Source organism: Schistocerca gregaria, chromosome 4 (genome assembly GCF_023897955.1).
Source record: "Schistocerca gregaria isolate iqSchGreg1 chromosome 4, iqSchGreg1.2, whole genome shotgun sequence".
NCBI lineage: Eukaryota > Metazoa > Arthropoda > Insecta > Orthoptera > Acrididae > Schistocerca > Schistocerca gregaria.
This window is the reverse complement of record NC_064923.1, coordinates 304240394-304266053: the sequence shown is the minus strand read 5'-3', so window position 1 is coordinate 304266053 and position 25660 is coordinate 304240394. Positions and strand designations below refer to the sequence as shown.

At 42.8% G+C, this 25660-nt stretch overlaps 1 protein-coding gene across 1 annotated transcript in view; it reads right to left on the bottom strand.

Annotated features, from left to right (window-relative positions):
* The window catches only part of LOC126266932 (pyruvate dehydrogenase phosphatase regulatory subunit, mitochondrial), a 95522-nt gene that overhangs the window by 54137 nt on the left and 15725 nt on the right, over positions 1-25660 (bottom strand). The window contains exons 3-4 of the mRNA XM_049971624.1: positions 6151-6314; positions 5739-5975 (exon numbers count right to left, since the gene is read on the bottom strand). Of these exons, the coding sequence (XP_049827581.1) occupies positions 5739-5975; positions 6151-6314 (401 nt within the window). The remainder of the gene's footprint in view (positions 1-5738; positions 5976-6150; positions 6315-25660) is intronic.

The following is a 25660-nucleotide window of genomic DNA, read 5'->3' as shown; positions in this document are numbered from 1 at the left end:
GGAAGCCTTTAAATCGGCCGCAGTTCGTTAGTATTCGTCGGACCCGTGTGTTGCCACTATCAGTGATTGCAGACCGAGTGCCCCCACACAGCAGGTCTAGTCTAGAGAGACTCCCTAGCACTCACCCCAGATGTACAGTCGACTTTGCTAGCGATGGTTCACTGTCTACATATGCTCTCATTTGCAGAGACGACAGTTTAGCATAGCCTTCAGCTATGTCATTTGCTACGACCTAGCAAGGCGCCATATTCAGTTACTATAAGTACTATTCAAGAATGTATTCTGAACAGATAATATTGTGACTCATGTACCGTCAAGAGGGACATTCGTCATTAATCGATTAAAGTTAATTATCAAACTAATTATGTCTGCTTTCTGAATTCTCATTCCTTGTCATGTTCCAGACCTCACGTCAGTATAGTTCTTCCCTCCTCACACCCACCAGCATGAGCTAAAATGCGTGCATTTTGGCCTCCACTCGTAACATGGTGTTGGCTCTTCTGCTAACAAAAAATTACTATCATGTCACTTGGCACTAGTTGACACTCTGAGCTCCATCAATCATCCTATCCTGATATCCACACTTTTCTTCCCAAGCCTTATTTTTTCCTTTTATTGACACTTCTCTATTTTAGATACAATACCTACCTCTGCTTTGTCATTCATATTCAGGAACATCAGTAAGCTTTGTTTTCCTTTCAGTCATTTCTGTTAGTTCTACATTCCAACAACCTGGTTCCTTCTGTTTTTCAAATTTTCCAACAGCTTCTTTTGCTGCTACATCTATGGCATTCTTTATAAGCTAGTACGGAGGACCACGATGAGGATGCTCCAGGTAAAATGAATGAGACCACAGGTATGCAAATGTATAATTTATTGCTTGGCAACAATACACAAAATGCATACACGTGTTACAGAGCACTCAGAAAGAACAGACTCCAAAGATTGTCCTACAGCACTGCTGACCCGAGTGTTTTTCCTGTGTTAGCTGATGTAACGTTGCTGAGTCACTTTGAAAACTCACAAAGAACTTGTTTTGAGGAGCCAGGAACATGTGACTTGCTATGCATAATCCACATGTGGTATCGTGTAAGAATTTGCTTAATTGCATGTCCTGTAGTTGTGCTTCTGCTAGTTTGTTATGGTCAGTATATACCGAGAATCTGTTGATCTGGAAAGATAATCTGCCATGACATTGTCTGCACTGTGAAAATGTCAAATGTCTGTTATTAACTGTGCAATATAAACTAAATGGCAAAAACACCATGTGCAGCAATACTTTGCAGAATTGCGAATGGAATCTGCCGAAGGCCAATGATCCGTATAGATGGTCAAAGCCCTGCCCTCCACATTGTCTTTATAGTGCTGTACTGCTTTGTACACCACCAACAATACCCTGTTGTAAGCTGTGAGCCAGTCAACTTTTTGCAAAAGAAGTGTACTGGTTGCTGTATTCCTGCCACTCGAGTCCAAGAAGTGATTGCATATGAGGTGATGGACAGGTTTGTAATGAATGAGATTTTCACTCTGCAGCAGAGTGTGCACTGATATGAAACTTCCTGGCAGATTAAAACTGTGTGCCCGACCGAGACTCGAACTCGGGACCTTTGCCTTTCAGGGCAAGTGCTCTATCATCTGAGGTAGGAGACGAGGTACTGGCAGAAGTAAAGCTGTGAGTACCGGGCGTGAGTCGTGCTTCGGTAGCTCAGATGGTAGAGCACTTGCTCGCGTAAGGCAAAGGTCCCGAGTTCGAGTCTCGGTCGGGCACACAGTTTTAATCTGCCAGGAAGTTTCAGGTTTGTAATGGGTAGTGCACGCACCAATGTCTCAGAATGAGGAAGTCAGTCTTTAATTTACTCTTATGTTGCATCAGCTAAGTCCACTGAATGTATCTTTCACCTATTATGTGTTGCCCTGCTAACTCACTCATAAGTGATGGCTGGATGGTTACTGGATCACAAAGATGTTTGTGATAAAAATTTACCATGCCAATCAATTGGGATTGTTCTTGAAAGCTCTTTGGCTGTGGCAGTTGTCTAATGATCTCAGTCCATTGTATTGTATGCCACATGCCTTTACTACTAAGTAAATGACCAAGGAAAGTAACTGCTGACTGTCACAGCTGAGATTATTGTCAGTGGTTATGACATCAAGTTTACGTAAGGCATCTAAAGCTAGTTTGAGATGCTCGTGTTCATGTTGAGGAGTAAAGAAGACTAAACATTATCTAAGTAGGTGTAGCACATGGAAAACCTGAAAATAAAATTGACTACAAACCTTTTCCAAGCCTATGGTGCTTTTTTGAGGCCATATGATGTAAAGGAATCCATGTGAAGTCCAAAAGGGGTGATAATAGCTATCTATCAGCTCAGATCATGGAGATCAGCTGTCAGATCATGGTATTTGCAAAAAAGACTTCTTTCAGTCCAACACACTGAACATAGAAGTGCCTGCTAAATTGTGAAGAAATTTCTCAATATTCGGAATTGGATAACTGTGCAGAATGGTGTGGGCATCATTGAGAGACCTACAGTCACGACACAGTCAATATGTGCCATCCTTCTTAGGTACAAGGCAGACGGGAGAGGCTCAAGGACTATTGACCTGTCTAATAATACGCACTTGGAATAACTCCTCTATAACCAACCTGGACATGTGAATTTTTTTCTGGAGCTAATGTACACACTTTATCTGGACAGAAGGGCAAGGTGTTGTGTTGATTTTATGAACAATACATTGCAATAGCACTTTGTCTGAACCGCACACGTGAATCCATCAGGGCTGGGGAAGAGTGCAGAATCATGATACACTGGACTAACCTGTGTCAGCACTGGTGTAGATAGTGCAGGTTGCTCTGATGGTGTTTCTGACTGTTGCCAGCTGCCCCATGTTCGCTGACTCATTTTTGATGGTAATGTCAGAATGATGAGGTTGCTCTCTAGTGAGCTGCTCCAGGTATGCATGTGAAGCCGTGTGCTTGTCTGCAGATGCGCAAATTTTTTCTCATATCAAGTGGTTATCTTTGCGTAGGCAAAATGTTTTTTGTTTCAGGTCGAGGTAGCACTGAGTGAGTTACATGTAGCACTGAGTGAGTTACTCCAGTTTCAACACTGTTGTCAGGCAGCCTCAAAGTATTTGTTGATTCTGTATGAGTGTGTTGGCAAAAAAGAAGAGTTGCAAACTGGAGTTCATGCAATGAGGCAGATCCGGTAATTGTTGTTTGATGAAGTAATACATTTTTGATGTTGTAACATGGTGAGAAGTTTTATCTGCCCAAATTAGTTTCTTTTCTAATGATTCACTCTCATACAATATCATTACTAGTTGTAACTGAAGAGATAACTTTACAATCCACAGTGTCCATAGGGTGTGGTTCAAAGTAAGTGTGGCACCGATAATATCTGAAGGTGTCTCCAAATTTGAGACAGTGTCTTGGTGCCTAATCATTGATTGTTATTTGCCTAATCATTGATCATAAATAACTTGGCACATTTGCTGTTCATCACAAATGCCATGGCTGAAGAGAATCCACTTGGCAGTAGCAAACCATGTAGCCAGTTGCTCAAGGATGGCAGTTTGGGTAGTAGACTGTTTGTATTTTTTTTTTTTTTTTTTTTTTTTTTTTGTTCTAATAAAACCCCATGTCATTCCAAGCATGTGTGTCAATTTGTACCTCTCTATCTACATTATTCCGTGATTTATTCAGTTTTCAAATTTATACTGACTTTTTGATCGCCCGGTATATTAATGACCATGCAGACAATATTAATAGCAACCTCAGACTTTTTGCAGATGATGCTCTTATCTATAATGAAGTGCTATTTGAAAGAACCTGCGTAAATATTCAGTCAGTTATTAATCAGATTTCAAAGAGGTGCAAAGATTGACAACTTGTTTTAAATGGTCAGAAACGTAAAACTGAGTATTACACAAAATGAAAAAAATGTGTCGTTCTATGACTGCAATATCAGTAAATGACAACTGGAATCTGTAAACTCATACAAATACCTGAGTGTAATACTTTGTAGGGATGTGAAATGGAATGATCACATAGGCTCTGTTTTGGGTAAAGCAGGTGGTAGATTTTGGTTTATTGATAGACTACTGGGAAAATGTAATCAGTTTACAAAGGAGATAGCTTACAAATCTCTTGTGTAACACATTCTACAATACTGCTCAACTGTGTGGGACCTGTGCCAAATAAGACTAACAGGCAATACTGAATGTATACAGAGACAGGCTGCACGAATGGTCACAGGTTTGTTTGACCCATGGGAGAGTGTCAGAGAGACACTGAAGAAACTGAAATGGCAGGTTCTTGAAGATAGACATAAATTATCCTGAGGAAACCTATTTACAAATTTTCAAGAGCCAGCTTTAAATCATGACTCTAGGAATATACAACAACTCCCTATGTATTACTCCCATAGACATCGTGAGGACAAGATTAGATTAATTACAGCATGCACAGAGGCATTTGAACAGTCATTCTTCCTTTGCTCCATACATGAATGGAATGGCAAGAAACGTTAATAACTGATACAATGGGGCATACTGTTTGCCATGCTGTTCACAGTGGTTTGCAGAATAAAGTTCTAGATGTAGTCTGCAAATTTTCATTTACATCTGTTGTTTTGTATACTGGTTACTACTTTTCATTTCCCCATTTCTTAAATTTATCATAATTGAATTGTCTTTTATGTATAAATATATCACTTTTTGTTGAGCCCACATTTCTTACATCAATTCCATGATAAAGGCTCTGTAATCAGATATGTAGTTTTCTTAAGTTGATTATGTTTACTTTGTCCTTTTTCATGTTTGTGATCAATGCATGTCTGTGTAATTTAATAGGGTACTGATCCCACATATAAAAAGAGTGGTTTACTCAGTCAGAGCCTTACCACTAACCATAAACTCTAATCTATACCATGATACAATGAGAACCAAAGAGAAATACCACAGAAAAGCACTGTATGGGAAGAATTTACTGTTGAATGAAACAGACAGCAACTGTATTGTCTAGTGTTATTTTAAGTCTTTCAATGCTGAAGCTGCCAGTTTACATTGAAAATTTAGTAACCAGAATTATTTTTACACCCTTGAAGATTACTATCAGTACTCGCATGTGGCACCCGCAGCCTACTTAAATTACAAACACAGGCATTGATTACATTCTCGCAAACATAACAAAGATGAAAATAAACATAACCATAGAAAATAAACATAACCATCACAGAAAACTACATATGACTACAGAGCCCTTACTACAGAAACTCATGAAGGGATTGTAGATATAACAAAAAGTGATAGATTTATACATAAAACATAATTTAATTACGAAAAACTTAAGAAGGCATTACAGAATAATAAATGGGAACCAGTATACAATGCAACTGATTTAAAAGGTAATTGGCACAACTAACTGCAGCTATAAATCATAAAGATGAGAATTTCCCTCTTGAAATCATTGAACTGAGAGAGAACTTTTATACACTCTTTAGGGAGACTAAATTTTAGTATTTTTTTTTTTAACAAAATACAAACTACACAAAAAGTACACAGGTTCTTTGACTAACCTTACTTACTACATGCAGAATAAAAATCTATGCAGGAAAAAAATATCTGACTGAATACTAAAAAAAAATTTTGTTTTACTTGTTCTGGCGAATTTTAAGTCACAATTCATATAAAAAATTGTGAAACTTTTACAAGGCAGAATACATTGATTTACTCACCAGGCAACATTGGATCTAAGCCGGGGATGGGTTTTGTATGGAGGTAATAATGTTCACAAGCATGAAGTGGCACTTTGACATATGGTTCACTTTTCTTGCCTATGTGCCGTGCCCAGAAACCTCCAGCATTCACAAAGAAATCACAGTCTATCATACCTCTGTTTGTTTCAACAGCAACAACCTTTCCATCCTGGTTAAGAACACTCTTCACAGAACAGCCTTCAAATACTTGGACTCCTGAAACACAAATTACAATATTTTTGGAGCGTCTCATGCACATTGTAGATATTTTCACACAAAGATGTGTCTTGATAGGACAGTAGTAAAGTTTAACAAAGGGGGTTGGGAGCTTGAAGTGGATATGTTATTTTATTCAATTGCTAAAAAAAATTGCTTATGTACAAAAACACACCGCCTTTTTTGGCAGCTTCTATCAGTGACAGACAAGTCTGATAAGAATCCGCAACACCATCACCAGGTATCCACAGCCCTCCAAGAATATCATGTATGGCTATAAATGGACACAATTCTCTTGCTTCTGCTGGGGATACAAGCTCACATTCTATCCCCCAGGGCCTGAAACAGAAGATTAATTTTGTAAAGAAAGAAATAGGTCTATTCTCCCATACATCAATTTTGTTATGTACTAATGAGTAACTCACAGCATCCATACAATTCATATTGTCTATGGAGGAATAAACAAATAACTTACATTGAGTTATTTCTCAAAAATGGTAATAAAATGGTAAAGTAGGTGTACTGCCATTACGACCAAAGTAATTTCATTAATATGTGCTTCTTGTAGAAGCAATAGATGTAAATGTCATGACATCATGCCTGATGCGACAGTTTTACTGCACGAACTGCAAAAATGTATTAAGTGATAAATGTCTTCCCTTTCACTATTTTTCAGGGCTTGTCAGCAAGAAAAAGTTTCATAAAGGTTTGAAATTATGTGCAAAGGTTGCTGCAAGTCACTACGTTCTGTCAGGCTCAAATACCGGATAGTGCACATAGTAGCTATACATTATGCGGCACATATGTTATGCAACAGATAATGCGGAAGTATGGAATAAACACACTGAAGATTGTATAAGCGTTGTATTCATTACTTTTGAATCATATCACATAGGACATCTCAGCCAACAGGGTGTATACGTGGACGAGGAAAAAAAGTTCCCGGATGTTTTCCGGATTTTCCGGTTAAAAATACACTTTCTCCCGGATGAAAATACACTTTTTCCGTGTTAAGTAACAGTATACTTTCCCTTGGAACTGTAAAACTTATTAATCCTTTCAATGGTTGTGGTTTTATACACCGTCGTAGAATTTCTCAACACTTTAGAAAACTAAAGTCAGGGGGAAAAAACACGTTTTGGAAAGATGTCTGATGTGCAGCAACATGTACGCTGTGTATTTTCGTATTACGAAAGTATAAATTGGAATTCCACCAAACATGTTACTCTCCAAAGGATTGTGATCGAGATTGGGATGCGCTTTGTAAGCCGATCGTAGCTCATGTCAAGTGATCTCGCCAGCCGATGACAGCAGATATTCAGACCACAGGACACGCGATGTGGTCAGCCAATAGCAACATCACTTTTAAGTAGCGCGAACACACAAGCAGGAAAAGTTAATGGTTTAAATTAATATACATAGTATTGCTACAAGAAAAGAAAAGCTTTTACGTACCCTATAATATTGGCATCTAAGATTAATAAGCTGCAAGAGAAGCTAGGCTTTCACACGTAATGTTGATCTTTTTGCGCATGTTACACTTCAAGATACATCACAGAAATGTGACAGCAAATTTTTTAACAACGGTATAAATGTCTGATCTTCTGGGCTCGAAAATATTCTAAATGGTCATTATCAAAGATTTGAATTTTGAATGAGAGTCAAACGCTCTGTGATTTAAGGAATTCATCGGACATTCGCACACAGATTTCATCTTGTGTAAAAGGAAATTTACTTTACTTGAAAGTAACGCTTATCAAACAACCATTCGGGATATTTTCACATGACCTGTTAAATTCGTTTAGTAGTTGCACTAGATGACAGGCGTCGCCGCGCCATCGCAGATACGATGACGCAGAAAGCCCGCGCGTTCGTACGTGTAAAACATTAAAAGATCTTACATTATGTTATAAAAGAAACAAGATGTTAGAGGATACTCCAAGAGCATGGGAATTTTGTGAACCCTACTAAAATGCATCATTTGGCTTAAAGTGCACATTCGTATGTCCAGATTCAGATGTACCAGTACCGCATTATCTCATGTTTGGTTCTTTATTATGGCATAATGCCATATGTCCTAGACCATGAAAATGTGCACTTGAAATGTAGCGAGCAGTTGAAACTAGGCAACAGTGTGGAATTAAACACTTTGTTTCAAATAAATTGACTGCCTCGGCATAAAAGATTAATAAAAGTACAATTTCTTTAACAAACCGACAAAGATAACTTCATTGTTCTGCAAGGCGATTTACGCTTGACTGTCAGAAAGGTAGAAAAAATAAAATCTGAAACTAATAACTTATTTTAGCCTTCCATAATTATGAGTATGTATTTTGTATTAAAAACAAAGATTCCAAGACTTACCAAGCGGGAAAGCGCCGGCAGACAGGCACATGAACAAAACACACAAACACACACACAGAATTACTAGCTTTCACAACCGATGGTTGCTTCTTCAGGAAGGAGAGGGAAAGACGAAAGGATGTGGGTTTTAAGGGAGAGGGTAAGGAGTCATTCCAATCCCGGGAGCGGAAAGACTTCCCTTACGGGAAAAAAAGGACAGGTGTACACTCGCACACACACACACATATCCATCCACACATACACAGACACAAGCAGGAAAGACTTCCCTTAGGGGAAAAAAAGGACAGGTGTACACTCGCACACACACACATATCCATCCGCACATACACAGACACAAGCAGATAAAGGGAAGTCTTTCCGCTCCCGGGACCGGAATGACTCCCCACCCCCCTCTCCCAAAACCCACATCCCCTCGTCCCTCCCCCTCCCCCCCGAAGAAGCAACCATCGGCCGCGAAAGCCAGCAATTCCGCGCGTGTGCCCGTGTGTCCCGCCCATGCGCCCTATGAAATCCCAAAACCACCTTCCCTACCCTCTGGCTCCTACCCTTGCAACCGCCCCCGGTGTAAAACCTGTCCTATGCACCCTCCCACCACCACCTACTCCAGTCCTGTAACCCGGAAGGTGTACACGATCAAAGGGAGAGCCACGTGTGAAAGCACCCACGTGATTTACCAACTGACCTGCCTGCACTGTGACGCTTTCTATGTGGGAATGACCAGCAACAAACTGTCCATTCGCATGAATGGACACAGGCAGACAGTGTTTGTTGGTAATGAGGATCACCCTGTGGCTAAACATGCCTTGCCTTGGTGCACGGCCAGCACATCTTGGCACAGTGTTACACCGTCCGAGTTATCTGGATACTTCCCACCAACACCAACCTATCCGAACTCCGGAGATGGGAACTCGCCCTTCAGTATATCCTCTCTTCTCGATATCCGCCAGGCCTCAACCTCCGCTAATCAAGTTGCCGCCGCTCATACCTCACCTGTCTTTCAACAACTTCTTTGCCTCTGTACTTCCGCCTCGAGTGACATCTCTGCCCTTACTCTTTGCCTTTAAATATGTCTGCTTGTGTCTGTGTATGTGCGGATGGATATATGTGTGTGTGTGTGTGTGTGTGTGTGTGTGTGTGTGTGTGTGTGTGTGTGTGTGCGCGCGCGAGTGTACACCTGTCCTTTTTTTCCCCTAAGGGAAGTCTTTCCGCTCCCGGGATTGGAGTGACTCCTTACCCTCTCCCTTAAAACCCACATCCTTTCGTCTTTCCCTCTCCTTCCTGAAGAAGCAACCATCGGTTGCGAAAGCTAGTAATTCTGTGTGTGTGTTTGTGTGTTTTGTTCATGTGCCTGTCTGCCGGAGCTTTCCCGCTTGGTAAGTCTTGGAATCTTTGTTTTTAATACATTTTCCCATGTGGAAGTTTCTTTCTATTTTATTTACATCATCATTGAGTATGTATTTTAATTCACTTGATAGCTCCTGACCACAGAAATCCATTTTGTTTTCATTTGATGTGAGAGCAATAAACGAAGAGGAAACAGCAAAATTACTTAACGTAAACACGAGTCACGTGGAGGCTACCACCTCCCCACTACAACTTAGACTGCTCTGTGCTCCAGGTCCGGATCTGCGATATTTCCGAACCGAGCCAATATTAGATAGTGGCACTCCCCATCCTTCGAGCATTTGAGGTACGACGCAAAAAATTTTAAAAATCGACTTTTCAAAAATATCTACACATAGTAGCGCACATCTTTCTGAAGCATCTGATACATAAAACATATATGATCGAGGCAACGTAAGACATGTTATTTGGTCGTAAGTGTGCCGAAGTGCAGTGCCATGCCTCTTCACACAGTGTTCTTCCATCGCACGCCTCTCTATTTCGCTCTGTGGAATTCAAACGCGTAATATTTTTTAATGGGTGCCATCAAACTGTATACAGGACAGTGGAAATTGTCCTGTGGTGCCTCTCCTGCAGTCGGCCGGTTTGTCATCCTGTCCCGCTTAAAAAAAAAAAATCTCACAATTAATAGTGGATGGGATTATTTGTAACTGGGAGAACAAGAACTCTCCAGAAAATCTACAGTCTTTACTGCCTATTAGCTAATAACTTGCTGTTCTGTGTGACATAAAATTAAATATAGGATACATAAAACGAGTAAAGACAAGAGACAAGCAAGACAGTACACATTTATTCAATCCTTAAGTTCCAGCTTTTCTTTTCTCTCTAATCTTGCCACAGCTTTATATTACATACTTCCCTTTCTGGCAAAGAATCTATTACACCATCAAAGTTCGTCAACGTTTTGCTACATGAAAAAACGAAATGTCGTTGTCTAATACCAGAAAAGCTGTTAATACAAATAGTACCCATGACTGGTGTGGTTTCTCGATCTGATTATGTGTATTTTGTCACTGTCTGCTAGATAAAATGAAATAGGCCTGCTTAATATTGCAGCAGTTGTTACATACACCAAATAAACGAGACTGTTTTGGTAAAAATGATCATTTTTATAACATATATATATATAAAACAGAAAGAAACTTCCACATGGGAAAAATATATTAAAAACAAAGATTCCAAGACTTACCAAGCGGGAAAGCGCCGGCAGACAGGCACATGAACAAAACACACAAACACACACACAGAATTACGAGCTTTCGCAACTGGCAGTTGCTTCGTCAGGAAAGAGGGAAGGAGAGGGAAAAATGAAAGGATGTGGGTTTTAAGGGAGAGGGTAAGGAGTCATTCCAATCCCGGGAGCGGAAAGACTTCCCTTAGGGGAAAAAAAAGGACAGGTGTACACTCGCACACACACACACACACATATCCATCCGCACATACACAGACACAAGCAGACATATTTAAAGGCAAAGAGTTAAGGGCAGAGATGTCAGTCGAGGCGGAAGTACAGAGGCAAAGAAGTTGTTGAAAGACAGGTGAGGTATGAGCGGCGGCAACTTGAAATTAGCGGAGGTTGAGGCCTGGCGGATATCGAGAAGAGAGGATATACTGAAGGGCGAGTTCCCATCTCCGGAGTTCGGATAGGTTGGTGTTGGTGGGAAGTATCCAGATAACTCGGACGGTGTAACACTGTGCCAAGATGTGCTGGCCGTGCATCAAGGCATGTTTAGCCACAGGGTGATCCTCATTACCAACAAACACTGTCTGCCTGTGTCCATTCATGCGAATGGGCAGTTTGTTGCTGGTCATTCCCACATAGAAAGCATCACAGTGCAGGCAGGTCAGTTGGTAAATCACGTGGGTGCTTTCACACGTGGCTCTCCCTTTGATCGTGTACACCTTCCGGGTTACAGGACTGGAGTAGGTGGTGGTGGGAGGGTGCATAGGACAGGTTTTACACCGGGGGCGGTTGCAAGGGTAGGAGCCAGAGGGTAGGGGAGGTGGTTTGGGGATTTCATAGGGATGAACCAAGAGGTTACGAAGGTTAGGTGGACGGCGGAAAGACACTCTTGGTGGAGTGGGGAGGATTTCATGAAGGATGGATCTCATTTCGGGGCAGGATTTTAGGAAGTCGTATCCCTGCTGGAGAGCCACATTCAAGGTCTGATCAAGTCCCGGGAAGTATTCTGTTACAAGTGGGGCACTTTTGGGGTTCTTCTGTGAGAGGTTCTGGGTTTGAGGGGATGAGGAAGTGGCTCTGGTTATCTGCTTCTGTACCAGGTTGGGAGGGTAGTTGCGGGATGCGAAAGCTGTTTTCAGGTTGTTGGTGTAATGGTCGAGGGATTCAGGACTGGAGCAGATTCGTTTGCCACGAAGGCCTAGGCTGTAGGGAAGGGACCGTTTGATATGGAATGGGTGGCAGCTGTCATAATGGAGGTACTGTTGCTTGTTGGTGGGTTTGATGTGGACGGATGTGTGCAGCTGGCCATTGGACAGATGGAGGTCAACATCTAGGAAAGTGGCATGGGATTTGGAGTAGGACCAGGTGAATCTGATGGAACCAAAGGAGTTGAGGTTGGAGAGGAAATTCTGGAGTTGTTCTTCACTGTGAGTCCAGATCATGAAGATGTCATCAATAAATCTGTACCAAACTTTGGGTTGGCAGGCTTGGGTAACCAAGAAGGCTTCCTCTAAGCGACCCATAAATAGGTTGGCATACGAGGGGGCCATCCTGGTACCCATGGCTGTTCCCTTTAATTGTTGGTATGTCTGGCCTTCAAAAGTGAAGAAGTTGTGGGTCAGGATGAAGCTGGCTAAGGTGACGAGGAAAGAGGTTTTAGGTAGGGTGGCAGGTGATCGGCGTGAAAGGAAGTGCTCCATTGCAGCGAGGCCCTGGACGTGCGGGATATTTGTGTATAGGGAAGTGGCATCAATGGTTACCAGGATGGTTTCTGGGGGTAACAGTCTGGGTACGGATTCCAGGCGTTCGAGAAAGTGGTTGGTGTCTTTGATGAAGGATGGGAGACTGCATGTAATGGGTTGAAGGTGTTGATCTACGTAGGCAGAGATACGTTCTGTGGGGGCTTGGTAACCAGCTACAATGGGGCGGCCAGGATGTTTGGGTTTGTGAATTTTAGGAAGTAGGTAGAAGGTAGGAGTGCGAGGTGACGGTGGGGTGAGGAGTTTGATGGAGTCAGGTGAAAGGTTTTGTAGGGGGCCTAAGGTTCTGAGGATTCCTTGAAGCTCCGCCTGGACATCAGGAATGGGATTACTTCGGCAAACTTTGTATGTAGAGTTGTCTGAAAGCTGACGCAGTCCCTCAGCCACATACTCCCGACGATCAAGTACCACAGTCGTGGAACCCTTGTCAGCCGGAAGAATGATGATGGATCGGTCAGCTTTCAAATCACGGATAGCCTGGGATTCGGCTGTGGTGATGTTGGGAGTAGGATTAAGGTTTTTCAAGAAAGATTGAGAGGCAAGGCTGGAAGTGAGAAATTCCTGGAAGGTTTGGAGAGGGTGATTTTGAGGAAGAGGAGGTGGGTCCCGCTGTGATGGAGGACGGAACTGTTGCAGGCAGGGTTCAATTTGGATAGTGTCTTGGGGAGTTGGATCATTAGGAGTGGGATCAGGATTGTTTTTCTTCGTGGCAAAGTGATATTTCCAGCAGAGACTACGAGTGTAGGACAGTAAATCCTTGACAAGGGCAGTTTGGTTGAACCTGGGAGTGGGGCTGAAGGTGAGGCCTTTGGATAGGACAGAGGTTTCGGATTGGGAGAGGGGTTTGGAGGAAAGGTTAACTACTGAATTGGGGTGTTGTGGTTCCAGATTGTGTTGACTAGAATTTTGAGGTGTTGGGGGGAGTGGAGCTGGAAGTGGGAGATTGAGTAGATGGGAGAGACTGGGTCTGTGTGCAATGAGAGGAGGTTGACGTTTGTTGGAAAGGTTGTGGAGGGTGAGTGAGTTGCCTTTCCGGAGGTGGGAAACCAGGAGATTGGATAGTTTTTTGAGGTGGAGGGTGGCATGTTGTTCTAATTTGCGGTTGGCCTGTAGGAGGATGCTATGTACAGCCGGTGTGGATGTGGGAGAGGAAAGATTGAGGACTTTGATTTGGGATAGGAGTTGACGGGTGTGTTCATTGGCCGAGTCGATGTATAGGTGAAGGATTAGGCGGGTGAGGGCTATGGATTGTGCTGTTTGGAACTGGTATAAGGACTGATGGAAAGAAGGATTGCAGCCAGAGATGGGAACTTTAAGTGTGAGGCCTTTGGGAGTAATGCCAAATGTCAGACAAGCCTGAGTAAATAAAATATGGGAGCGTAATCTGGCTAGGGTGAAGGCATGTTTGCGGAGGGAATGTAAATAAAATTTAATGGGGTCGTTGTAGGGATGTTGTGAGGTTGACATGGTATTGGTAGGTGGAAAGGGTAATATGAGGTTAAAGTGAAAGTAGAGAGAGATTTATATAGGGAGAGATAAAGGTGTGAAAAAAGTCGAAAAAGTGTTGGTTTGAGATGAGCTATGTTGATCATGTGCTGAACTTAGGTTGGTGAACAACAATGGGTGCAAAGGTTGGGTAGTTATGTTGTCTCCAGATCACGTTAAAGGGTGGGGAAATTCAAGAAAATTTCGAGAAATTCAAGAAAATTTCGACAAAAAAATTTTTTCGAAAAAAGTTTCGAAAAAATAATTTGCGAAAAATTAAAATTCGAAAAAAATTTTCGTATAAAATCTCGAAGAATATGTGTGTAAATGTATTCAAAGGACTGGTTATGTACTGGCAGGTTATGATAATGAGGCTAACAATTGTTTGATGAAGAAATAATAACGTATAAACCTGTGGGAAGCTGCTAAAAAATGATCGGTTTTGTGGGAAAAACGGGAATGGAAATAAAACGAAAGTTGTTGGAAAAAAGAAACTGAGATGGTTGTGTAATGGGTGAAAGGAACTGAAGCTGTGAAATAGTATTCACGAGTTTACACGAAATGTTTGTAAACTTGGAACAATGGATTTTATAGCAGCGGTTATGTTGAAAGCGTTGAAAATTTTAGGTTATGGTTTGGAAGTAAATTACGTATTATTGAGTATAATTAGGCAGGATAAAATGTATGGTAGATTACGGAAAAATGGAAGATGAATACAAAGTGGAACTTCTTGTACAAACGAAAAGAGAAAGTAAGACGATAGAGAAGATTTCGAAATGCAACAGAGACAATAACAAACGTAATTGTTGGGTTCAAATTAATGACGATGTAAATAAAACAGAAAGAAACTTCCACATGGGAAAAATATATTAAAAACAAAGATTCCAAGACTTACCAAGCGGGAAAGCGCCGGCAGACAGGCACATGAACAAAACACACAAACACACACACAGAATTACGAGCTTTCGCAACTGGCAGTTGCTTCGTCAGGAAAGAGGGAAGGAGAGGGAAAAATGAAAGGATGTGGGTTTTAAGGGAGAGGGTAAGGAGTCATTCCAATCCCGGGAGCGGAAAGACTTCCCTTAGGGGAAAAAAAAGGACAGGTGTACACTCGCACACACACACACACATATCCATCCGCACATACACAGACACAAGCAGACATATTTAAAGGCAAAGAGTTAAGGGCAGAGATGTCAGTCGAGGCGGAAGTACAGAGGCAAAAAAGTTGTTGAAAGACAGGTGAGGTATGAGCGGCGGCAACTTGAAATTAGCGGAGGTTGAGGCCTGGCGGATATCGAGAAGAGAGGATATACTGAAGGGCGAGTTCCCATCTCCGGAGTTCGGATAGGTTGGTGTTGGTGGGAAGTATCCAGATAACTCGGACGGTGTAACACTGTGCCAAGATGTGCTGGCCGTGCATCAAGGCATGTTTAGCCACAGGGTGATCCTCATTACCAACAAACACTGTCTGCCTGTGTCCATTCATGCGAATGGACAGTTTGTTGCTGGTCATTCCCACATAGAAAGCATCACAGTGCAGGCAGGTCAGTTGGTAAATCACGTGGGTGCTTTCACACGTGGCTCTCCCTTTGATCGTCTGTTACCCCCAGAAACCATCCTGGTAACCATTGATGCCACTTCCCTATACACAAATATCCCGCACGTCCAGGGCCTCGCTGCAATGGAGCACTTCCTTTCACGCCGATCACCTGCCACCCTACCTAAAACCTCTTTCCTCGTCACCTTAGCCAGCTTCATCCTGACCCACAACTTCTTCACTTTTGAAGGCCAGACATACCAACAATTAAAGGGAACAGCCATGGGTACCAGGATGGCCCCCTCGTATGCCAACCTATTTATGGGTCGCTTAGAGGAAGCCTTCTTGGTTACCCAAGCCTGCCAACCCAAAGTTTGGTACAGATTTATTGATGACATCTTCATGATCTGGACTCACAGTGAAGAACAACTCCAGAATTTCCTCTCCAACCTCAACTCCTTTGGTTCCATCAGATTCACCTGGTCCTACTCCAAATCCCATGCCACTTTCCTAGATGTTGACCTCCATCTGTCCAATGGCCAGCTGCACACATCCGTCCACATCAAACCCACCAACAAGCAACAGTACCTCCATTATGACAGCTGCCACCCATTCCATATCAAACGGTCCCTTCCCTACAGCCTAGGCCTTCGTGGCAAACGAATCTGCTCCAGTCCTGAATCCCTCGACCATTACACCAACAACCTGAAAACAGCTTTCGCATCCCGCAACTACCCTCCCAACCTGGTACAGAAGCAGATAACCAGAGCCACTTCCTCATCCCCTCAAACCCAGAACCTCTCACAGAAGAACCCCAAAAGTGCCCCACTTGTAACAGAATACTTCCCGGGACTTGATCAGACCTTGAATGTGGCTCTCCAGCAGGGATACGACTTCCTAAAATCCTGCCCCGAAATGAGATCCATCCTTCATGAAATCCTCCCCACTCCACCAAGAGTGTCTTTCCGCCGTCCACCTAACCTTCGTAACCTCTTGGTTCATCCCTATGAAATCCCCAAACCACCTCCCCTACCCTCTGGCTCCTACCCTTGCAACCGCCCCCGGTGTAAAACCTGTCCTATGCACCCTCCCACCACCACCTACTCCAGTCCTGTAACCCGGAAGGTGTACACGATCAAAGGGAGAGCCACGTGTGAAAGCACCCACGTGATTTACCAACTGACCTGCCTGCACTGTGATGCTTTCTATGTGGGAATGACCAGCAACAAACTGTCCATTCGCATGAATGGACACAGGCAGACAGTGTTTGTTGGTAATGAGGATCACCCTGTGGCTAAACATGCCTTGATGCACGGCCAGCACATCTTGGCACAGTGTTACACCGTCCGAGTTATCTGGATACTTCCCACCAACACCAACCTATCCGAACTCCGGAGATGGGAACTCGCCCTTCAGTATATCCTCTCTTCTCGATATCCGCCAGGCCTCAACCTCCGCTAATTTCAAGTTGCCGCCGCTCATACCTCACCTGTCTTTCAACAACTTCTTTGCCTCTGTACTTCCGCCTCGACTGACATCTCTGCCCTTAACTCTTTGCCTTTAAATATGTCTGCTTGTGTCTGTGTATGTGCGGATGGATATGTGTGTGTGTGTGTGTGTGCGAGTGTACACCTGTCCTTTTTTTTCCCCTAAGGGAAGTCTTTCCACTCCCGGGATTGGAATGACTCCTTACCCTCTCCCTTAAAACCCACATCCTTTCATTTTTCCCTCTCCTTCCCTCTTTCCTGACGAAGCAACTGCCAGTTGCGAAAGCTCGTAATTCTGTGTGTGTGTTTGTGTGTTTTGTTCATGTGCCTGTCTGCCGGCGCTTTCCCGCTATATATATATATATATCTGTTTCCCATGATCCAGTTTTTATTAACTAAAGCTTATATGGTGCCTATGAAAACCCATTAAAAATCAGGTTTACAGATTTATTATTTGTGTAGATTGTACAAAGGTTCACTGCTAATGACATGGAGTTGATGCATTGGCATAGGGTGGCACACAAAGAAGGTGACAGGACAAATGGCGTGGAAACAGTCGGGAGGTGGATGTGGGGACAGTATGTTACCATAGGTTGAGAGTGGGATAATTCTGGGAAAGGAGAATATGTTGTAAGGATTACTCCCATCTGCACAATTCAGAATAGCTGGTTGCGGAGTGGTGCATCCAGATGACTCAGGCAGCCATTGAAATCAAGAATGTTTATTAGCTGAATGTTGTGCCACATAGATACAGCAGTGTTTGTATGTTGCAGTCGGCCCAGCTGCTGATGGGGAAGGATAAACCTGTGACAGGGTTGGTATAAAAAGTGCTGGGTGAGTGGATTGGGCAAGCCTTGCACCTGGAACTTCAACAGGGATACAATCCTTGTGGGAAGTGATTGGGATTGGGATTGGGACTGGTATAGGGGTGGACTAGGATGTTGTGGAGATTAGTTGGGTGACAGAATACTACATTAAGAGGGCAGGATCTTTGGTAGGATGTCCCTCATACAAGGGCGCGATTACAGGTAATCAAAACTGTGGCAAAGGATGTAGTTTGGTTGTTACTTTCTGGGGTGCCATTGGGTGATGAAGGGGTACTCCTTTGTGGCAGGTTCTTGGGGTTAATGGGAGTATTGGGCATGTGCGGAAAATGGCATGGGAGATCTGTTTGTTGACTAGGTCTGTGGAGTAGTGCCTGTCTGTGAAGGCCTTGGTCAGACCCTCAGCATAATGGGCATGGAACTTCTTGTCACTGCAAATAAGCTGTCCCGCTGGTGGCCAGGTTCTCTGGCAGGGATTTTTTGTTGGGATGATAGCTGTCGAATGAAGGGATGAAGATAGGGTGTTGTGGCCCTGAGTTAGGCCAATAAAGCTGAAGGAGACTAGCAACTTGGCATCATAGCAGGCTAGGGAGGTCTCCTGTGGATGGACCATAAACAGGTTGACGTAAGAGAGTGCCATGCAGCTGCACATGGCTGAACCACAACTTGTTTGTGTACCTTCCCTTCAAATCAGAAGTAGTTGAAAGTTAGGATAAAGTTAGTAAGAAGTATGAGGAATGAGGTAGTGAGTATGGAATCTGAAGGACTTTGGGAAAGGTAGTGTTCAGTAACAATAATACCATGGGCATGAAGGATGTTGGTGTATTGGAAGGTGGCATCAACAGTGACAGTGGCTCCATACACATCTGTGTTCACATTAAAACCGCCAACAGTGCCTGCATTTCAACATCTCTGATGGCTCGATCCACACCTCTAACCACATTAAATCTTCCAATCACCATCAGTACCGTCATTTCAACAGCTGTCATCCCTTACACATCAAGAAATCCCTCCTTTATAGCCCAACCACCTGTGGATGGGCTATCTGCAGTGACAACTTGTCACCAATACTTTCATTGACAGGCACTATCCCCCAAGACCTAATCCCCAAACAGATCTACTCTGCCATTTCCCCTCAAAGTCCCGATACATTCACACCTGCTAGAACCAGCCAGAAAAGAGTGCTCCTTTCATCATCCAATATTGTCCCAGACTGGAAAAACTGGATCAACAGGGCTTTTATTATCTCTCACCATGCTTTCTTTGCTGTCAGTTGATTGACCTGAGGGAGGGGACCAAACAGCGAGGTCATCAGTCCCATTGGATTACAGAAGGATAGGGAAGGAAGTCGACCATGCACTTTAAAAGGAAGCATCCCAGATATCATCATGCCCTGAAATGAGGGACATCCTACTCAATACCCCTCCCACCCCTGCTAAAGTGGTGTTATGTCACCCACTCAACCTCCACAACACCTTAGTCCATCCCTCTTCCACTCCCATCCTTGCCACAAGGATGATATACATGTGGAAGACCCAGGTGCAAGATCTGCCCAATCCACCCAACCAGCACTTCCTATTCCAGTTGTCACAGGCTTATCCCACCTCATCAGAGGCCAGGTCATCTGTGAAAGCAGCCATACAAGCGCTGCTGCAATCTTGCACAGCTATCTATATTGGTATGATTTCCAACCATTTTTCCACCATGATCAACGGCCACTGCCAATCTTGGCACAACATGCAGATGAACGTACCATGCTCGATTTCAATGACTGCTTCACTATCTCAGTCATCTGGAGCCTCCCCTCCACCATCAGATCTTCTGAACCACGCAGAAGGAATTATCCTTACAGCGCGAAATTTGGCACGTACTTCGATGCGAGATGCCTTTAATAGGTTCCACAACGAAACATTGTCTCGAAATTTGGTAGAAAATCCGAAGAAATTCTGGTCGTATGTAAAGTACACAAGCGGCAAGACGCAGTCAATACCTTCGCTGCGCAGTGCCGATGGTACTGTTATCAACGACTGTGCCGCTAAAGCGGAGTTATTGAACGCAGTTTTCCGAAATTCCTTCACCAGGGAAGACGAATGGAATATTCCAGAATTTGAAACACGAACAGCTGCTAGCATGAGTTTCTTACAAGTAGATACCTTAGGGGTTGCGAAGCAACTCAAATCGCTTGATACGGGCAAGTCTTCAGGTCCAGATTGTATACCGATTAGGTTCCTTTCAGATTACGCTGATACTATAGCTGCCTACTTAGCACTCATATACAACCACTCGCTCACCGATAGATCTGTACCTACAGATTGGAAAATTGCGCAGGTCGCACCAGTGTTCAAGAAGGGTAGTAGGAGTAATCCATTTAACTACAGACCTATATCATTGACGTCGGTTTGCAGTAAGGTTTTGGAGCATATACTGTATTCAAACATTATGAATCACCTCGAAGGGAACGACCTATTGACACGTAATCAGCATGGCTTCAGAAAACATCGCTCTTGTGCAACGCAGCTAGCTCTATATTCACACGAAGTAATGGCTGCTATCGACAGGGGATCTCAAGTTGATTCCGTATTTCTAGACTTCCGGAAAGCTTTTGACACCGTTCCTCACAAGCGACTTCTAATCAAGCTGCGAGACTACAGGGTATCGTCTTAGTTGTGCGACTGGATTCGTGATTTCCTGTCAGGAAGGTCGCAGTTCGTAGTAATAGAGGCAAATCATCGAGTAAAACTGAAGTGATATCAGGTGTTCCCCAGGGAAGCGTCCTGGGACCTCTACTGTTCCTGATCTATATAAATGACCTGGGTGACAATCTGAGCAGTTCTCTTAGACTGTTCGCAGATGATGCTGTAATTTACCGTCTAGTAAGGTCATCCGAAGACCAGTATCAGCTGCAAAGCGATTTAGAAAAGATTGCTGTACGGTGTGTCAGGTGGCAGTTGACGCTAAATAACGAAAAGTGTGAGATGATCCACATGAGTTCCAAAAGAAATCCGTTGGAATTCGATTACTTGATAAATAGTACAATTCTCAAGGCTGTCAATTCAACTAAGTACCTGGGTGTTAAAATTACGAACAACTTCAGTTGGAAGGACCACATAGATAATATTGTCGGGAAGGCGAGCCAAAGGTTGCGTTTCATTGGCAGGACACTTAGAAGATGCAACAAGTCCACTAAAGAGACAGCTTACACTACACTCGTTCGTCCTCTGTTAGAATATTGCTGCGCAGTGTGGGATCCTTACCAGGTGGGATTGACGGAGGACATCGAGAGGGTGCAAAGAAGGGCAGCTCGTTTTGTATTATCGCGTTATAGGGGAGAGAGTGTGGCAGATATGATACACGAGTTGGGATGGAAGTCATTACAGCATAGACGTTTTTCGTCGCGGCGAGACCTTTTTACGAAATTTCAGTCACCAACTTTCTCTTCCGAATGCGAAAATATTTTGTTGAGCCCAACCTACATAGGTAGGAATGATCATCAAAATAAAATAAGAGAAATCAGAGCTCGAACAGAAAGGTTTAGGTGTTCGTTTTTCCCGCTCGCTGTTCGGGAGTGGAATAGTAGAGAGATAGTATGATTGTGGTTCGATGAACCCTCTGCCAAGCACTTAAATGTGAATTGCAGAGTAGTCATGTAGATGTAGACATTAACCACATCCGAAATTAGCCCGTCCTGAACCTATGGTAACATACTGTCCTCACGTCCTCCAACCAACAGGTTCCCTCCCTTCTGTTGTATCGCCTCTACCTTATTCCCATCTCCCACCCTCTTTGCATGCTACCCTCTGCCAGTGCACCTGCCTACCTTTCCCTGCTTGTCTCCTTTTCACTCCTTGTTTCCCCTTCCCCACCTCCCAGCCCCAAAGCTTCCCCATGTTCCTGATGGCATTCTAGCCCTGCACACTCCACTAGACAGCGCTCTTCTCTTCTCACATCTGTACACTGATATCTCTTCCCCACCCCCTCTAGATTGCTGCTTCCATTCTATGTGACCATTGCATTCCAGTCCGAGCTGCCGGAGATGGCGGTCATGTGGGTGTCAATGAAAGTGTGTGTGTGTGTGTGTGTGTGTGTGTGTGTGTGTGTGTGTGTGTGTGTGTGTGTGTGTGTGTGTGTGTGTCCGTGTCCTTTCCTGAAGAAGGCTGCAGGTGCAACTGTTTTTCAATTATGCCTGTCTGCAACTTAATGTGTCATCTTTATAGTAAGTAGCAATCTATCTTTTTTCCTTACTTTGTTGATATCCCAACTGACTTTCTCCTGCTATGTCTGTGTAGCTTTTCAAATCTCAATAATTGTTGGCACTTTGTGCTATTTCCTCTCGTCATATCCTTAGTCTGTCTACTAATAATTAATTGTCCTTCTAGATGTTTGCTATATTTTGAGAAATGAAAGAAGTTATAAAAGCTAGTGTTTCTGTGATACACTTACACATTTTTTAAAAGCAGAAGCACCAGTGGCAGCAGCTGTTCACTATTAACTGATTAAAATTACCCCAACACAATGCATTCTTTCAACATCTGCTAAGATTGGGCATTCTGCATAGAGCTACATTTATCTAATGCATTACTCATAATATGATGTAGAACCGAGAAATTAAATGACGAAAGGTAGTGTATCAACTATAGCAACTTCAAATGAGCTGAAAGGTTGTAGCTATTTCAAACATATATTTTTGTGGTGCACTTTGCAGCACTTGTTGCACTTATGATAAATACAGTAATTAATAGACAGCATAATTATTTTAATGGAATCAATAAAATACATGAAAATGACATGAATGGATTGATGGGAATTCAATAAAGGAAGAATAGTGTCATGAAATCATGATGTCAGTGCATACTGTTCAGATATGCTGCACCTCCCATGCAGTCTATACTACTGTGTTATGAAGACATGTCATTGTTCAATGTTGTTACCAAATATCTTGAAAAGCTCATGATCAATTTATTCAAATTTTTAAATGATATCCTAAGGAACATTCCTGACCTAGGTTATACATTTTTTCTATGACAATGTACAGGTATTCTGGTAAAGTGACTGTGAGAAAGAAAATGTGCTGTGCTGTGAAATGTGTGGTTTCATTTTCTTCTTGCAATCAGTTTCAATTATAGTAGCAAGGCATGTAATCTATGATCTCAATGAATTCATTTTAAGTGACTTCAGTTCCTAATGAAGAGTTTGTTTGGGATAACAATAAACAAGACTCACGATCAGAGATTGAGGCAAAGGACATAGTGGTGGGGGGGGGGGGGGGGGGGAGATGCATGTAGAGATGGGACAGGTGATGATGGGCAGAGGGGGATGTGGGGTAAGAAGTTTAGGATGTATATCCAATTCCCAAACATATTTAGCAGTTATAGTGGAAAGTGAAAAATTGTACAAGAATGGGAACTAAACCTGGACTTCTTGATCATTTCTAGCAGCTGCATTAATAATTATGTTATCTGAGGAAGCCTCAAACTGTCACAGTCATTAATTTTTCCGCCTATGATTTCTGAATGCTGCTACCACAGGGTATGTTGGAATTGCAGCACTGAGGGAACAGTGCTACAGCTTTCACAGCCACAAGAGAGAAAAGGGGGGGGGGGGGGATATTTGAATGAAATGCAATAAAATGAAATGAATAGATTGGTGTAGATGAAATCAGTAACGAGCAATGACATGAAAAGTTATCAGTGCAAACCACTGAAAATTATGCTGGACAGAAAGTGAGTTTGATGAGGAGATAAGCTCAAACAGTCTGATGGTTATGGTAACATCTATCGATAAGCAGATATCAACATTGGAATCCTGGTTTCGTACAAATCTCTGCTTGTCACCAGGTATCAATAACTTTGAGATTACTTTTAATAATTCTCCTTTTCCGTGTGCCCTTGTTCTGTGTCCATGAAAGGTCAGCATTATTATTCACATATTTGGCATGGTTAGTTTGTGGAACAGCCCTTCCTGTTGTCACTCCATTATCCCCCAGGACAGAATGTGTGTACCACAACTGTTTACATGTAGTGTTGTTCATGTGAAAGTGAATGAAAGTATTCTAAATGTTTGCAACTGAAGTAACTGAGGTGGGAGTTCTGTACCAGCTTAGTATTCATTTAGTGGGATGTGGGAAACCACCTAAAAACCAAACCCAGGCTGCCCAGTACACTGACCCTTGTCATTAATCCGGTGGGCGGATTTGATCTGGGGATGGCATACCATCCTTTCTCAGATGGAGTGCTTTAACATGCACAGCTATCCTGGTGTATCAGATTGCTTCTAATAATTACTGAACATAAATATGAATCTTATCACTACCCTAGAGGGATCAGTTTTACACTATCTTTAAATGCACTGAATGTCAAATCCATGTGTAACATGACAGCAACCATGTAGGGATCCTGTTATGTTTTGTGTTCTTTGTGACTGTGAATATGTGCTTTGCTAATTCTCAAAATGTGCAGGTAGTGTAGGGATGTAAACTTTGCTCTCAAAAAAGTCACACTTGAGAGATCCAGTGTAGCAAAGCTAATGCAGTGAGCGCTCAGCTATGGTCTACTCTCTTCTGCAAGAAGGAAGTCAGTACCAAGACTAAGTTATCTGTGTACCGTTCAATCTTTCGACGAACTTTGTTGTATGGGAGTGAAAGCTGGGTGGATCAGTAAGGTTGAGGTTACAAATATGAAAGTAGCTGGGATGATTCCAGGTATTAGTAGATGGGAACAATGGCAGGAGGATGTCCACAATGAGGAAATCAAACAAAAACTGGGAATGAACTCTATAGATGTAGCAGTCAGGGCGAACAGGCTTACACGGTGGGGGCATGTTACATGCATGGGAGAAGCAAGGTTACCCAAGAGACTCATGGGTTCAGCAGTAGAGGGTAGGAGGAGTCGGGGTAGACCAAGGAGAAGGTATGTGGATTCGGTTAAGAATGGTTTTGAAGTAATAGGCTTAACATCAGAAGAGGCATCAATGTTAGCACTGAATAGGGGATCATAGAGGAATTTTATAAGGGGGACTATGCTCCAGATTGAATGCTGAAAGGCATAATCAGTCTTAAATAATGATGATGATGATGATGATGATGATGGAGAGATCCAGTAGGAGGGCTCATCTTGTGTGAGTGATGTGTGTGGTTGATGCAACTTCTCAGTTTTCAATTAAAGTACTGCTAGAGATTTGTGTGGCAATGTGGTAGGGATCTGTCTTGTTAGAAAATGAACCCTGTCCTCCTTCCTGTGATATCATGTAAACTATGTTCAAACATGTTCAGGTACATATGGCATGTGATAGTTCTCTTTGTGGCAATCTAAAATACTCACAAGACATAAATCTATTTACTGAATATTCGGGAGCAGCTTACACAAGATCCAGTGCAACTGTTTTTGAAGAATCTTCCTTACATCTACATGTACATACATACTCCACAAGCCACTCTATCATGGGTGGCACAGGGTACCTTGCACCACTACTAGTCATTTTCTTTCCTGTTCCAGGAGGAAACAGAATGAGGGAAAAACAACTGCCTACATGCCTACTCTCGAGCCCTAATTTCTCTCATCATATCTTGGTGGTCCTTGCTCGAAATGTATGTTGGTAGCAGTAGAATTGTTTTGCAGTCAGCTTCAAATGCTGGCTCTACAT